The sequence below is a fragment of the Panthera onca genome, chromosome D4, assembly GCF_046562875.1.
Source record: "Panthera onca isolate mPanOnc1 chromosome D4, mPanOnc1 haplotype 2, whole genome shotgun sequence".
Classification (NCBI taxonomy): domain Eukaryota; kingdom Metazoa; phylum Chordata; class Mammalia; order Carnivora; family Felidae; genus Panthera; species Panthera onca.
Window position 1 is genome coordinate 89,306,335 of NC_138351.1, and position 16,560 is coordinate 89,322,894.

At 58.5% G+C, this 16,560-nt stretch overlaps 1 protein-coding gene across 3 annotated transcripts in view; it reads left to right on the top strand.

The window, feature by feature from the left end:
* The window catches only part of FUBP3 (far upstream element binding protein 3), a 50,965-nt gene extending 48,983 nt beyond the window's left edge, over window positions 1-1,982 (top strand). For all 3 annotated transcript variants that reach the window (XM_060608355.3, XM_060608357.3, XM_060608358.3), the window contains exon 19: window positions 616-1,982. In XM_060608355.3, coding sequence (XP_060464338.1) covers window positions 616-624 — 9 coding nt within the window. In that variant the 3' untranslated portion in view covers window positions 625-1,982. The remainder of the gene's footprint in view (window positions 1-615) is intronic.
* Window positions 1,983-16,560: the final 14,578 nt, after the last annotated feature.

The following is a 16,560-nucleotide window of genomic DNA, read 5'->3' on the forward strand; positions in this document are numbered from 1 at the left end:
GGCCCCGGCCAGCGGTGAGGGGCGGGCGGCAGGAGGGCGAGTCCGCGGCGTCTGCGGGCCGGACAGGGCAGGGCGCCCGGCCTTCATCCCTCGCGGAAACCCGCTCGGCTCTCGTCCGGTCCGAGGCCGGAAACCGGTTTCTTATTAACGTGGGGAACGTGGCGAGATCCTCCCACAGAGCATTTCTCAGGTGACCCGACGCCAGCCAGGTCCCTGTGGACGGCGTGTCGGTCACCACAGGCCCCGGGCCCAAAGCTCGCCGGTCATCTCACCGCCAAAATTGGCCCTCTGTGCCCGGGGCCCCGCGGGGACAGGGGACGGGGCTGACGGGTGGCCGAGGACAGCTCTCTCGCGCCCGCTCCCCTGCCCCACGCCGCGGTGTCCCTTGCTTGGAGAGCCGCCCAGGACCTCCTGTTCAGGAGAGGGTTTGTCTGGGCCAGGTCCCATGACGCGGGGCCCCGGGGAGACGCAGAGCCATTGGCTCGTGTGTGTGTGTGTGTGTCCACGCCTGTTGAGGGGCCAGAGGGGGGAGGGTGACCTGTCACCCCCTGCCGACAGAGACGAGGACATGAGAGGTGGCCTCACAGACCAACTTCTGTCCCCTTCCTTCCCCAGGAGCAGTAGGACGGCGGCCCGCAGTGCTTTTCTCCCCGAAATCATTGTGAGCGAAAACCCGTTTGTAACAGAGGTTTATAGATTTGCAAACCTTTTGATGAAGAACTTTGTTTTGTTCTGTGAAACACTATATTTAGATTAACAGGACTTTTCTAAAAATCGGGAAAAATTCGTTACTAAAAATTGCTGATAATTTCTGTTTCATTGTTCTTGTTTGTTATTTCAAACGTGTAAGCTCTGGGATTCTTTTTGGAGCAGTGCCTGCAAATTCAGGCACCAGAATGTGCCTCAGAGCAGTGACATTTCAACACGGTGTGTTTTCGTTTCGTTTCGTTTCGTTTCGTCGCGCGTCTTTTTATTTACAGTTTTTTGGGTTTTTTTTTCTGTTGCGACAGAAAGTGGCTTGGAAATCTTAGGTGGTATGTAACAAATTCTTTTAAAAATTTTTAAACAGTATTTAAATATTCTTAAATGTGTAAATTCATTAAATGTTTGACTTCTAATTTCTCGTATCTTGGCTGTCTGGTTTTACTGCATTTTTTAAAAAAACTGAACTATTATGTATTGTAATTAATTATGTGAATTCTGAATTGAGACAGAGAATTGTATTGCTGTCCAACAGGGATTGGGAGGGGGCGTTTTATAGGGTTTGTATAATTTCTAGAGTGCTAAAGGGGTAATATAAAAACGTGTTCTTGTGTTTAGCATACGGTTTTTTTTCGTGTCTCCATTACAATTGCAGCTGTGTATCTAAGACCTCCAAGCTGGTTTTAAAAACAAAACGAAAAACCTTTCTCTCTTCTCTCAGAAATATAAATACTGTTATTTTTAATATTAAAAAGAAATCCGATATAACTTTTAACAAACACTGTGGAACATTAAACCGCATAAAAATGTAGTAACTATTTTTTAATTCCAAGGTGTTTCCTTCCTTTTTTCTTTGAGATATTTTCTTAATATTTGTCAAATTAACTAGATGAATAAATAAATCTAGTATTAACCACAATATGAATTAAATGATTTTGATTTAATAAAAGGGATAATATGATCTCCGACGTTTACTGTAGTGTATCTTGTACAGATAACATGTATTTTTAAAGGAAAGAAAAACAGAATCGAAGCTGTTTTTCCTTGCATTTTTCATTGATCTGAGGGACATTCCGTTTGAAATGTACCGACGTTACAGTCTCTGTTTTTTTTCTCCTTATTTTCCTTATAATGCTTGAAATGTCTAACTATTAAAAAAAAGGCAATTGGAAAATGTTATGCATGTTGTTTAAAAAAAAAAGTGTTCTTTTTATTTGACTGACAATTCATTTTACACTCTATATAATAAAATTTCCACAAGACGTCTTGTGGGCGAAGTATTTTTAGTCTGTTCGCTTTCCTCTCGCTCGTTCTGCCCCCTGCCCCCCTGCCCCCCTGCCCCCCGCCCCCGGCCATAAAATCGAGCGAAGATTCTTGCAGTTCGTAGCCCGCTCGTCCTGCGCGAACATCAGCCCGACTTAGCTGGGGCCCGGCTCGTTCAGCTCATTTTATTTTAAAGGCTTCACAGGAGCGGACGGTCTGACGGGAGAGCCTCGATCACCACCAGCCCCTCTTACCTGTCCCATCTGGCCGGGGGGGGGGGGGGGGGGCAGGGGGGGGGGTGGTGGCTGTGACACCGAGACGTCAATAGCGAGTTTCCTCACGGCTGTCAGGCTAAGCGGAGCCGGAAGATTCATCGTAGGGAGGTTGGGACCAGCTCTGCAGCCAGATCAGCACGCTTCCCGAAACCGAGTCGGCACACAGCCTCCCTCCACCCGCCCGCCTCCCCACACCCCTCCCGGGCACGCGGGGCGGCCAGGCCGGGGACGTCAGGGCTGCTCTGGGCCCGCTGCCCTTGGCCTGCCTTCCACGCTGTCCTAGGCTGCCCGGCCGAGGGATACCGGGGGCTGGGAGACCCGGAAAGCCCCAGCGAACGTGCCTTCTTTCCGTGTTCCCGTTAAGGAAACAAAAGCGGGGGCGGGGAGGGTCCTTACCCACAGGTTCGAGTCACGGAGGGCCCTGTGTTTCAGGACAGGGCGTGACCGTGCGGGCCCGCTCTAGAGGGGACTGAGGAAGACAGAGGAGCCTTGTGCTCCGCTTTCTCCTTCCCTCCTTTCCTTTCCGGTCGGTTAAAGCAACGAGCTCTGGACACAGCTCCCGACTTTTAATATTTGAAAACGCCCTCCCACGGCCGCTAGCTTTACATGTGAGTCATTGCCTCGTGTAGACGCCCGGTGCTGCGAGCACCCCGTGTAGAGAACCCTCGGTGTGGTGGGGGGTGCGTGCGTTTCCAGTGTGGGTCCCTTTTCTCTTCACCCCGAGCTCTAAGAGGAGGGGGGGGGGGAAAGCATCTGTGGCTCCTCGAGGCCGAAAAGGGGTGTGGACGGCAGCCGTGCGGAGGCCTGTTGAGAGCCGGAAGACAAAAAGATGTGGCATCTTTAACTACACCTCTAGAGAATCGAGTTTGACGTTGAGAAATTGAATAGTAAAAGCCACTTGGAAAGAAGGAGGGGCGGGCAGGAGGAGGGCATAAACGCTGATGATGGGAGTGGGAATTGGGGAGAGGGCATTACAGAGAAGACTTCCTTCTAATTCATCTTCCAAGCTCTGTGCCAAAACAGCATTTGGCATGGTTCACAGGGAGCGATTGTGTGATAATGAACCCTAAGGTGTCCCTTAATTGAAGACTGAGCATTGCGGTTCGTGCCAAGAGTCGTAAATGGTGCAGGCTTGCGGGAGGATGCATTTTCTTAAATGTATCGGTAAGTACAGATTAGCGTTTGTCCCCAGTGAAATGCCCATACTATAAATTATGGAAATCTCTCTCTCTCTCTCTCTCTCTCTCTCTCTGTCTCTGATGCAACCTTTTATTGAAGCGGGGGAAGGCGGGGTATAGTACAGCAGGAGGCAGGGGGGAAAGTTTGCAAGCATATGAAATTTGGCCCTTCATTAACATGGCGCCCACAGAAGATGGTTTTCATCAGCTGTCTGGTGTCCTGGAAGGAAGGCCAAAGTGCTTGAAATGTACCAAGTTCAGCGATTGTGTTCCATTAAGAAAGCTGCATGGTCATCACTGAAAGGACAGTCTGGGTTTGGGGAGGCGGGGGTGGGGCGGGTGCCCAGTCTGACTCCAGAACCTTGCCCCCCCCCCCCCCCCCGTCTCCCACCCACCACCACACGCCCCCGGACTTGGCCTCGGCCCGCCTCCCGAGGGCAGTGTTCAAGGACCGGGCTGGGCTGTTACCGAACGACCCGAGAGTTTGGGCTGGGGGTGGGGAGTGCTCCCGGCAGCGTGCTCCATCGACGTCCCTGCCCTCTCAGCAGGTGGGGGGGGGGGGTGCCGTCTTTTCAGTGTCCCTTTTCAGGGGTGACCGTCCGTGGTGCCCTGCGGCCCCCACAGTCGGGTTGGCTGGGGCCCAGATGGCATGAGACAGGACCCGGCCCACGAGGGCGTTTGGACGCCACGGAGCCTCAGCTCCCAGCCGGCTGCGGTGGCACAGTTTTCCGAGCCCCACTTCTGGTCCCCGGGGACCCAGCCGGGTTTGTTTGGTTTTTTTTTTTTTAGACAGGCTAATGCAAATGGTCCTAACAGACTCTTAGAGATTAATGGCCAGAAAGTGGCTTGACAGTTCCGCAGGGGGTGCTGGCCCTGGGTCCATGCCTGGCATGGGGTGGAAGGGGAAGTCGAGGAACCCCCGTAACAACGAAGCTCCTTGCTGGCCTTTGTCCCGAGGGACTTCTAGCAGCATCTAGCAAGGGAGTTCTGGTCCCTTCCCAGAGGAGACGGATGAAGGTCTCCACGTCTTGGAGGGTAGACAGGGGGGTTCTTCCCGTTTCACAGCCGAGGGCTCCGAGTGACTTGAGCGGTCATCCAGATGACCTGCCCTCGTTCAGACAAGTGGAGGGGCCGGTTCTGTGCCAAGTTCTATGCTGTGCTCATCCAGGGCTGCATTCGAGAGCCCCCAGGAGCGTCAGGACCGCCAAGCAAGGCAGCCAAGACGGTGGGGGAGCGGCCGGGAAAGTTAGCGTTGAGCGCCGACCGTGGGCCGGGCCCTGTGAGGCCCTTACAGCCGCCCGTTGTCTTCCGTTCCGCATTTACGAATGCCCCTGCTCACCAACGGTTGTGTATAATCTCCAGATGAACACCCACCGCGCTTCCGTGGATGTCCTCGGCCAAACAAATACAATCGGAGTTGCGCGACGCACGGGTCTCTCGCCGAGGGAAACAGAGGCAACGCGCTGCCTGCCCGTCACGGCTCTGGGGCTGTAGGCAAGTGTCCGTCTGGCGGTCTATTCAGTGCCACGGTTTTGCAACGTTTGTGCTTCCTGTGCTGAAAATGGCCCTGAGCACGGTGCCGTCCAGTAGCCCTAAGTACAAGCAGGCAGTCGGTGTCAATGAACCGACAATACATATGAAATAAGGGGTCTTCATTTTTTTTATACCTATTTATTTCATTTAATCTCTACACCCCAACGTGGGGCTTGAACTCATGACCCCAAGCTCAAGCGTCACGCGCTCCTCCGGCCGAGCCAGCCGGGCGCCCCAAATAAGGGTCTTTACTGTTTTACGAAGTTTGCTTATTCTCGTTTTGACAGAGCGCACAAGCCGGGGAGGAACAGAGAGAGAGAGGGAGACGAGAGAGAATCCCAAGCAGGTTCCGCACGGTCAGCACAGAGCCTGACGCGGGCCTCAGACGCACGGACCGTGAGATCGTGACCTGAGCCGAGATCCAGAGCCGGACGCTTAACCGACAGAGCCAGCCAGGCGCCCCCAGATAAGGTGTCTTTGAACGGAAACACGCATTAAACACGGTTACGTACCGGTGGGTGAAACGCTGTGGCCAGAATTATTCAGCACTCCGTGCCCCCAGCTCCCTCAACTGCAGCGTGGGGATGAGAACTATCCACCTGGTCAGGGGCTGAGTTAGGATTCGATGACAAGTATGTACAGCACCTGACGTCTGCTTCGTGATGAGCACTCAAAACATGGCAGCTCGTGGTAATGACTGAGTCCCGGGCCTCTGCTCCGGTGGCTTTTCCCGTTCCGCGGCGAGGGCCAGGGGCTGACTGTGCGATCCGAAAAAGGCATCGGCCTCGCTGCTGACCCTCTCTCTGGCTTCTTCTGGGCTCTCCCGCTCTCCCCCAGGATCCTAGGACCCCCAGATCAAGTTTGTTGGTCCCCCAAAGCCATGGCGGTCAGGCCGTTAGGAAAGAGCGACCTTCGTGGGCAGGTGAGGCAACTCCGGGAGAAGCCGGGACCCCACCCACCCACCCAAACACACACACACACACACACACACACACACATCGCCGTGTGTCACAGACGTGTGGGCTGGCCAGCGCGCGGGGGTGTGGATCAAGGCGGCTCCATTCTGGCCTGAAAGCTGATGTTCAAGGCAATCCTATTTCAAGCACACCGAGAAGGAGTTGGATCCTTTGTGTCTGGCCCTCTTGCCTCGGATTCTCTAATCGGGACCCCCTGGGAAGCAGGGACCTGGGCCCCAAACTGTCCCAGCTGTACTCACTGTGGCCACTCTGTTGAGTTCCCACGACACTCCAGAAATCCGTGTACCTTCAGTTCACTGTGGGGGAGTCAGATGGGAGAAGGATGACAAGGGGGGGGGGTGCGCGTGGGCGGCTCGGTCGGTTGAGTGACTTCAGCTCAGGTCGTGATCTCACGGTTTACAGTTCCGAGCCCCACATTGGGCTCTCTGCTGTCAGACCAGAGCCTGCTTGGGATCCTCTGTCCCCCTCTCTCTGTCCCTCCCCTGCTCACACTCTCTCTCAAAAATAAACAAATAAATAAGTGGTACTTTTTTTTTCTTTTTGCAGTGTTTTCATCCGTGTAGACAGGCAACTATCATAATTGAAAGGATACTGCTTAGTAATTAATTAGACCGTAAGAAAAAAAACTCTACCACAAAACCACCTCCCTAAGTGATCAGGGTCCTAGAAAATGGTACTTTTTAAATGTCACTTTTCATTTCTTTGTCGCTGGTTTTAGAAAAGTCGTTTTTAAATGTATTGACCTGGATTCCAATGACTTTGTTTGAATTCCTTATTAAGTCTAATAGCTTGTAGATTCGTTTGGATTTTCTTTGTTCTAAATCATGTCATTCACGAATAACGGTGTTATTTTTTCCTTTCCAATCTTTGTGCCATTTAAAAAAAAATTGATTGTTTCACTGCCCTGTCCAAAGCCTCCAGTACATAGTTCAGCAAAAGTAGTAGGGACAGGGCATCCTGGCTGGTCTCATCCGTAATCTCGGCGGGAACACTTTTAATAATTCGCCATTAATTATGTTTGCTCTCCATTTGTTATACACACTTTTTATCAGATAAGGGAGTTCCTTTCTGTTTCTGTTTTATCATGACTGGGGGCCAGATTTTTCAAATGCTTTTTCTGCATCTAAAGAAATCATCCTATGATTCATCTCCTTTTTAATATTAATATAGCAAATTACAGTGATTGTTCAATATTAAACCAGCCTTGCATTCCTAGAATAAACCTCACTTGGTCACAATCTGTTATCAGTGTTTCTTGTATATCATTGGATTGAATTGCTAACATTTTTCTTTGGAATTTTTGCGTGTATATTCATGAGAACAACCGATCTATAAATCGTAATTTAACCCATTGTAGGCCCACAACATGTTGACTTGTGCTACTTAATAGCTCACGACCCATTTCCATCTGGCTATGCCGTCGCTGGTCACGTTCCTGATGAGGGATGTTCTAACTCTGGACTGCGCTTTGAATACGGGCCTCCAGCAAAATCATACCACAAGGTTCATTACCGAGTTCCAGACTCAGATGCCAGGCAAGGCTCCAGCAGACAGACCACCTCGCCGTGGCCAGGATTATCACATCAGATATTCCTTCTGCCTGCCCATCGCTCTCTTTTCCTTCCGGGACTGCAATTTCGCATCTGTTACACCTTTTAATTGTCCCACGGTTCTTGGCTATCTTGTTGTGTCTTTCATTTTTCTTTGCTCTTTGCACTTCCGTTTGGTAGGTTTCTATCAACACATATTTAAGCTCCCTGATTCGTTCCCCCGCCACAGCCAGCTTACTGATGAGCCCGCCAAAGGCATTTTTCATTTCTGTTACAGTGGCTTTTTTTTTTTTTAATGTTTACGTATTTTTGAGAGAGGGAGAGAGCATGCGTGTGCAAGAGAGAGCGGGGGGAGGAGGAACAGAGAGAGGGAGACAGAGGATCCCAAGCAGGTGCTGTGCTGACAGCAGAGAGCCCCATGCAGGGCTCGAACTCACAAACTGTGAGATCATGACCTGAACTGAAGTCAGACGCTTAACCGACTGAGCCACCCAGGTGCCCTTCTGGTGTTTTTAATTTCTAGCATTTCCTTTCGATTCTTTCTTAGAGTTCCCATCTCTCTCCTTACATGCGTATCTGTTCTCCCCTTTGCCAACTTTTTCTACTAGAGTGCTCAACATATTAATCATAGTTATTTTCAGTTCCTTGTCCGATCATTCTGGAACTGGGGTCATACCTGAGTCTGGTTCTGATCATTGTTTTGTCTCTCCAGATTGTGTCTGTTGTTTGTTTTGTCTTCTCGTTTTGTTTATGCCTTTTGGCATGCCTTGTGATTTTTTTGCTGTTGAGAGCCAAACCCGCTGTAGCAGAGAATAGGAACCGAGGTAAATAGGCTTGCAGAGTAAGGAGTACGTGAGTCTGCCTACGAGTGAGGCTATGTCATATTTGCTGGAGTTGCCAGCGTCTGTGGTTTCAAATTCTCTTAGTGTCTCCTCTCACCTCCTGTCTTGACTTTGGGCTTCCCTGCACACTCCTCCTCAGATAGAACCTTGCAACTCATTTAGCTGGGATCACCACCCCCACACAGATGGGATCACCACCCACATCCTGGAGCTCCTGCCGGTGTGGAGGAGGGGAGGTCCAGGAGACCGGGACACTCTACAGTTGCTCAGTGGTGGGTCCGTGTCTTAGTGAGCCTGGCTCTCAGGGCCGCTTCTCCAGTCCAAGAGCTTTTCCTTGCCTGTCTCCCACTCCCTTCTCCGGCTCCTCTACTCCCCGCAAATTCTTGGAAGCTCTGTCTCCTGCCGATGATGTCTGATTGTCCATTTGTTTTCCCTTAAGTGAGAGAGGAAGTCTGGAGGGAGCTGGAGGGAGAGGAGACTTCCCCTCCCCAGTTTGGGATAAGGCTCTGGGTGAATTTCACCAGGACACCTCTCCCCTCCCCGTGCCAGGGGCACTAGCTGGTCTCTGCTCAGATCTCCTCCTGGAGAACCTGGTGGGGTTCCTGGAGGTAAAAAACCATGGCTCCCCCCGCGTCCACACTCAGCGTCCAGCGATCTGTCAAAATCGCCACGATGTGTTCCTGCACCTTTGTGGCCCCAGCAACTCTGCTGCGGGTGAACACATCCTGCCCGTGACTCGCCAGGTTCCCCGTCTCCCCAGATCGCTGGGTAACAGTTGCCTTTCAACCTCAGTTCTCCAAAGGGTCCTGGGAAAATTGCTGGTTTTCAGTGTGTCCAGCATTTCCCTTTCCTTTTTTTTTTTTTTTTAAACACTTACTTATTTTTGAGAGACAGTGAGAGACAGGGTGTGAACGGGGGAGGGGCAGAGAGAGAGGGAGACCCAGAAGCCAAAGCAGGCTCCAAGTTCTGAGCCATCAGCACAGAGCCCGATGCGGGGCTCGAACTCACGAACCGAGAGATCATGACCTGAGCCGAAGTCGCTTCACCGATTGAGCCACCCAGGCGCCCCCAGCTTTTTCTTATTTGTAAGGACTACAGTGGGGTGACGTCTGAGTTCTCGACGTGGTGGGCTGAAACTCGAAGTCCTATATCTGTTCTCTAAATCAGATTTCTTCTTACGAGTTCATCTGGAGACAGCATTTCCCTGCTCGACACACATTTAAAGCCGCCGATCTGGGTACGCGAGGGTGCAGTTTCGCGCTTCCTGGTAGGACGTATGGAGCCGGCATGGGGCACGGTGGGCCGGTGGCTCTAAGCACCCCCTTCACGAGAGTCGTGAGGAGCAGGAGGACATTCCCACCAGCTGGAGGACGAGGATATGAGACTCGGGTTCCCTGGCTAACAGCTCACCGTGTGCCTGGGATCTGTGGACCCGCCAGCTTGCTCAGGAAAACCTCAGCATCCCGAGCATCGATCCAGGTGGGTGGGTCCTCCGCGGCCTCTCTGTGCTCAGACCGGGCTAGCGCAGGGCAAGTGCTCGGGAGATTGCTGGGTGAACTAATTTACCTTCAACTCAAGTCTCCAGGGACCAGCCTGCCACACGGTGGGGGTGCGTCAAAGATAGTCGCATAATTAAAATAAATACACGACGATCTGAGAGTCTGGAGTGTCCAGGAGCCTCCAGAATAAATACAATTTGGGACCTACTGGGCATTTGAAGCAGTAAATTTCCGCTTCGTTGTAGCTACAACTTATTTAACTGGTCTTCAGATGAGCCTATCGTCTCTAATTGCCCCAAGTCAGACTCTGGACAGACAGGAGGGGAGAGGCTGGAGCCGGTGAGCAGGGGGCGGGAGGGGGGGGGGGGAGTCTTAGCGGTGTGAGTATATGCATTTGGTTTTGCTTTTCGGTGTCCCTTTGGCCGTAGTTGGTACCCACCCAGCGCTTTCATATTTCCCACATTTCCAAGCGTGGCCACGTGTTACTTTTAAGTGTAATGAGGTTGCTAATATTTTCTGTATATGGAGCACATTTTCGATCCTATGACCTTTCCATGCATTATGTCTTTTATTCGGCAGGACAGCCCTCCCGCCGGAGGTTCTATCATTATCCCCATTTCGCAGATGAAGAAACTGAGGTTCAGAGAGGGGGAATTGGTGCCTGGGCTCCAGACCAGTACCTGCTGGAGCCAGGATTGGACTCACATCCTCGGGTCCTCGGGGCATATCCAGATGGTCCCAGAGGACCCACAGGTTGCGTGGGCTTTGGAAGCCGTCGTTAGGAATGACGGCCGCAGGCATCTCTTCCGCGTGAGCTCACTCACTGGGCCCATCAGGCCTTACGACACGGGCAGGGTTATTGTTCCCACTTTACAGATGAGATCCAAGCCACGCGGACAGAGGCATCGGGGCCACCAGACTGGCCTAAAAGAGGCCGCCACCGCGTCCAGCCCCACCACGGTGGCCCCCCACCCCACCCAGCCTTGGAAGCTGGTCTGAGAAAGCAAGGACTGCGGCTGCCCTGGTCACGTGGGTGCTCCAAGGCTTTGCATAGAGCCAGGCACACGGTGGCCACTCAATAAATGTTTCTTGGGCTAAAGAATGACCAGAGCCTTCGGGATCTCCGTGAGGCCAGATACAGTGTGGATGGCAGCCAAGGGGATAATTCTCTGCCCCAACCCCCTCTGCTCCGGGGGCATCCCAGGCGGACAGCAGCAGGTGTATGCAAGAGCTGGGAGGCAGGCAGCCGAGAAATGGAGGAAGGCCAGGCAGGCTGGGTGCCACGGGGGCAGGGTCTCTGGAAAGGAAGATGGTGTGGGGTCCCGGTAGTTCTTTCGGGCTGTCCCAGGACCCACAGGAGGGGGAAAGCCATCAGAGTTGAAGGGCCATGCCAGAGGGCCTGGAGACACCCACCTTCCCCAGCCAGCCTCCTTCTCTCTCCATCCTGCCAGCCTGCTTCCCACCGCCCCCCCCACCCCATCCTCCCACACACACCCCGCCCCATGTCTCTGTCCCTAGCCTCCCCTGTCCTCCCTCTTCCTGCTTCTGGGCCATCTCTCTAGCTCTCAAAAGCCGCAGGCACTTTGGGAATCCCTGCTCGACCTCCTCTCATCTCTACCTGTCCCTGTGTCTCCACGTGGCAGACTTTAACTTTCATCTGGATCCTTCCATCTCGGCCTCTCTTGGCCTCAGTCTCCCTCCGTCTCCGTCCCTCGCCGCCTCCCTCCCTAAGCCTGTGTCCAACACCCGCCCGCCGTGCCTCTCCTGGAGTTGTAGCTCCCCTGGGTCCCGCTGCGCCGATTGTCAGGATTGTCACTCGAACTTGGGCACTGGCATCCTCGGGGCTGGGAGCCCGGGCGCGGGCGTTGGGGGCGGAGGGTTCTGGAAGGCGCAAGGAAGGGGGGGGGGGGGTCCCTGCCCTCGGCGCCCAGCGAGACTCGCGTGCCGGTCACCTGGCGTCCGGGACGCCGCCGACTCCGCTCAGACGCGCTCGACGTGGGCGCCCCGGGGCGCGCCTTTGTCTCTCCCCGGCCCGGGAGGCTAATTAGATTGAGGGGGGCGGGGGCGCCGTCCCTATTCAAGGCGCTGCGGCCGCCGCTCCGCCCGGCAGCCCCGGGCAGGCCAGGCCCGAGTCACGTCCATCAAAACCGTTTCTACGGGCCCGCGCCGCCACCCCCACCTCGCAGCCCGTCGGGCCTTCGGAGGCGTCGGCGGGGGCGCTGGAGCCCTGGACCGTCCCGCGGGAACGGGGGCCGGGGGACCCGCGGGCCCCACGAGAGGAAGGAATTTCCCTGGGCCACGGCGGGACTGGGACCCGAAAGACTGAGACTCGGCACGGGCGAGAAATGGGAGGAGGAGGCCGAGAGGGTGTGAGAAGCCGGCGAGGGGGCCGGAGCTGGCGAAAGAGGAGAGCGCGCCGGAGAAGGAGGGCGGCGCGGGCGGGGGGAGCGCGGTGGAGGGGAGCGGCGGGAGGAGCCGGGACCCCGCGTGCGGGCGCGGAGGGGTGGGGGCGCCCGGCACGGGGAGGCAGGGGAGCCCGGGAGGGGGGGAGGGGGGCGAGGCGCGTCGCGAGGCAGCCGGCCGCGCGGGCCGCTCGGGGGGCCCCGCCGCCGCCGCCGCCGCGGGGCTGGGGCGCAGGGGGCCGGGGGACCCGGGTAGGGGGTCGGGACGCGGCGCGACCGCATTCTTCGCCTTTTCTTCCTCGGGCTCATTCCGGCCGATCGATACCTGCGCGGGACCTGCCCCCGCCGCTAATATCTTTTTAATGAGTTCGCGGGGCTTAGAGCGAGCGCGATCTGCCCTCCAGGGTGGATTTTCCCCCGGCAGATGTTTCGGGAGGAGGAGGCGCGCGGGGGCCCCCGGGAGGGGAGACAAATCTCTCCCTCCGAGGGGCGAGGGCAGAAGACTTTCTTCTAAAGTTCAAAAGAAAGACGGGCTTTCACTCGGCCCCCAAAAATGTATTTCCCGGCGGACAATGGGCTCCTTTCTGCGCCTCGGAGGGCCCGCGGGGCGGGAGGGGCGGGGACCCGGGCGCTCGGCCCCGCCTGGCCGACTCGCGCCCCCCCTGCACCCGAGTCGGGGCGGCTGAGTGAGGGCGCGGGAGCCGGGCACCCGGCTTCCCCTCGGAACGCCCCGCCGAAGCGCGCAGTCTGGACCGGGGCGCCCCCGGGCTGAGCAGGGGCGCAGAGGCGAGAACGAAAGCGCCCTGCGGGCCGGGCCGCGGGGCCGGGGGGGGAGCCCTGGGCCGCCCCCCGCCCCGAGTCCCGGGTCTCTGGGGGGTGCTGCCGCCGGGCCCCGAGGGGCGCGCGCCGGTGCCTCGAGAGGGGCTTGGGCCGTGGGCCCCGTTGTCTCCACGCTCCGCTCTGTGCGGGGCAACAGGTAGATACGAGCCGGTCTCGGGCGGCCGCGGGACCCTGGGTCCCTCTTCACCGGCGCCGGGCCGGCCACCCCTCGCGGGGCTCCCCTGCCCTTGCTCCCTCCACCACCCCCCCCCACCCAAGTGTCCCTCAGTCCGTGGGTCCGTCGGCCTGCCGCCGATCCCTCTGTCCACTCCCGTGGGCTCCGGGAGAAGGGGGAGCCCAGGCCACGCGGATGACCTCCGAAGAGCCGCGGCCGATTGATTCGTTCCGCCCGGAGCCCGGGAGCGTGAATGGGGGCCGGGGCGACGACGGCGGCGACGGCGGCGGCGGCGGCGGGGATAAAGATGTTCTCCCCGCGAGGGGGAGGAGGCGCGGGGCGGGAAGCGGGGCCATTCACTCCTGGCCCGGCCCCTCGGGAAGCTGCGCCGAAGAAAGAGGGCCGGGGCCTATTCAAGCCCTACGAGCCGCCCACAATGGACCGATATACTGGGGGCCTCTCTATTAACGCCCATGAATATTAAAGAGATCTCGGAACAGCGGCCCGCAGGCGGGAGGAGGGCGGCGCCTGCGAGCTCGGGCCGGGCCAGGGTAGGGTAGGGGGCTGCGGCGCCGACACACTCCTCGCCTGGGCCCCGCGAAAAACCACGCGGCTCATCCGCGGAGAAACTCCGGAACGTGCAATGTCTTTCTTCCCTCGCATTTCGGGGCGCGGCCTTGCGCCCCGACTCCAATGGGCCCTGCCCTTTCCCTGGGGCGCGCGGTTCAGGCGGGTCCGGGGCCGGACCAGAAGCACAAAATTTGAGAGCGCACGGCGGAGGCGCGCGCGGGGCCGGCGGGCGCACGAGCTGGAAGGCAGCCCCGGGCGCTGCTTCCGCCCCATCCCCGCCCCCAGCACCGCTCCCCGGGTTTTCGGGTCCTGGGGAAAGGAATCGGGCTCCCTAGGCGCGGTCCGAACCCTCAGTCCTTTCACCTTCGGACCCGGAGCTGGGGTCCAGGTCCCAAATGCTGCACCCGTGGTTGGAGGTACGCACAGACCCGAGCGAGGGCTTTTCTCCCGGGGGGAGGGGGGGGTGTGTGGCCCGGGAATTGGCAAAAATCCTCCGGGCTTTCAGAGGAAAGTGATCTGACCCAGAGTGGGGCCAGGTGGGAAGGAACCTCGGTTCGCAAAGCCCAGCTTAACCCGTTGTGCAGACAGGGACACTGAGGCCCAGACAGAAAGGCCATCCCAAGGACGTACAGAAGCCCTCAGCCTCCTTTCATCTCCCGGCGGCGCTCTCAGACGTGGTCTCCTACGCCCGGGTGCGTTTCCCCCTTTACCACGTCCTCCCAGAGGCTAAGGTCCAGGCGTGAGTGAGGGCACCCAGGCTCGGACGCCGTCGGCCCCCTCCCACGGAACCCCCGGCTCAAGCCTGAGCCGGCGTGGCCCTCCGGCGGCATCTGCAAGGGACTCGAGGTTCCGGGACCTCACCCGCGAGCTGCGCTTGCTCCTCTGCAGCGCTGCCCTCTGCTGGCGCCAGGCCCGACGGTCGCGCCTTCTGCCCGGTGCAGCCTCCTCTGGGCATCAGCCTCCAGGCGCACCCGGGCCCTGGGTCTGAAGGCCTGCGGTTGCCGCCTTCTTTAGCCTAAGCGCCGATGCGGACACCGGGATGCCGGGGACCACTGGCCCGCACTGGGCAGGCGGAGGCCGGGGGTCCACGGCGGTCAGGTGCGAGGATGGCCTAGCAAAGGCCACGACCCCACGGTGGAAGGAGTTCTTTGCCAAGGGGTGGGGAGGGCAGTGACCTCCGAACGGGAAGGCCAGGCCTCCGACCTTCCGTGCAAGTCCCCCGTGTTGCGGAGGAAGCCTGGAGAGTCCCCTTCCTCCAGCTAATCCGTGAGCCCAAACCATGCCCCCAGAAAACTCGGCTCCCTTAACGGAACCTGAAATTGCAGGGAGGGAAGGAGGTGTCCCTATGATGCCCCTCCCGCGTCTAGGGCTGGGGTCGGGGCTTGAGGCTAACCCCAGAAGTCGGCAGAGCCTGCAGGAAGCCGTGGCCTCGTCCGAGGCTCAGCAGCTCCTCGTCTCCGGAAAGAGGCCGAGAGACACCGTGCTGGCGCTGCGGGTGCCTGGGAACCTCAGCGCCGAAAGCGCCCTGGTGGAATGGGGGCGGGAGGAAGGGAGAGAAGAGGGAGGCCAGAAGGGAAAGAACGAGAACTAGGAGGCCGGAAGGAAGGAGTGCCGAAGGCTGCGAGCCTCCCTCGGTGGCAGCCGAGCGGGGAAGCTGGGAGGCCGGAGCCTCAAGCCCCGCGCGCACCGCAGTCTCTCCTGGGGCTGCCAGCGGTTTCGGAGAACGTTCGCTTTGGAGCCCGGCTGCTCCCACTCACTGTCCGGGGACCCCTGTCAGCACCCCCTCCCCCGGTGTTCATCAGAAAAGCCTATTCTGGACCACGCGCCGCTAGCCCCCCGAGAGGCGGGAACCGGTCGCCCACGACGCCGTTTCGGGCAGGGCGGCCCCAGCGTTGGCCGCAGCCCCGCCGCGCAGCCCGTTCCGCGCGGGGAAGAGTTTCACACTCGGCCGCGGAGCAGCGAGCGGCGAGCGGGGAGCCGGGCGGGAGGAGCGGCCCGTTTGAAGCGAAGCGCCCGGCTCCGGCAGCGCCGTCTGCAGCGGGGGATCAGCGCGGCCTGCGGCCTGGGGCCCGGAGCTCCGGAGAGCCCGGGCCGGGCCGGGCCGGGAGGGCCTGGGAGCGGAGGGGAGGGGAGGGGAGCGCCGGGCCGGCCGGGCCGGGAGGAGCAGCGCAGAGCCGGCCTGGGACAAGTGGGTGAGCGCGGGGCCGGCGGGGCCCGAGGCCAGGCGTCCCCTCCGGCCCAGTCCGGTCCCCGGAATCCGGGCGAGCCTCTCCGCGCCCCCTCCCCTGCTCCGTCCCCTCCTCTCCTCGCCGCGGGCTGAGCCTCCCTCCCAGCCCCGCGCTTCCCACGGGGAGAGGAGGAGGAAGAGGAGGGGAGGGGGGGGGGGCGAGAGAGGAAGGGCCGGGGAGGGCCGGGAGGAGCGAAGAGGGACAATTCGGAGCGGCCTGCGCGCCCCCGCCCCTTGAGCTCTCGCGGCGAGGGCTCCTCGCGCCCGGCCGGGTACAACAAGTCTGTCCGACGTCAGGGGGTCATTAATAACCAATTAGGAGGGTCACTGCGGCTCCTATAAAGGCGCTGAGATTTTGCCAAGGGGAAGACCGTCCGGGCCGGGTGTGCGAGAGGCGAGCGCGCGTCCGAGAGCCCCTCGCCGCCGTTTCTCGGCAGCCACCCGCCTCCCACCCACCCCGCACCCCCCGCACCCACCTCCGCCTCCACCCCCGTCTCTCCGGCCCTCCGCGCAGCCTCTGCCACCTCTGCTGATTCCTCTCCCTCTCC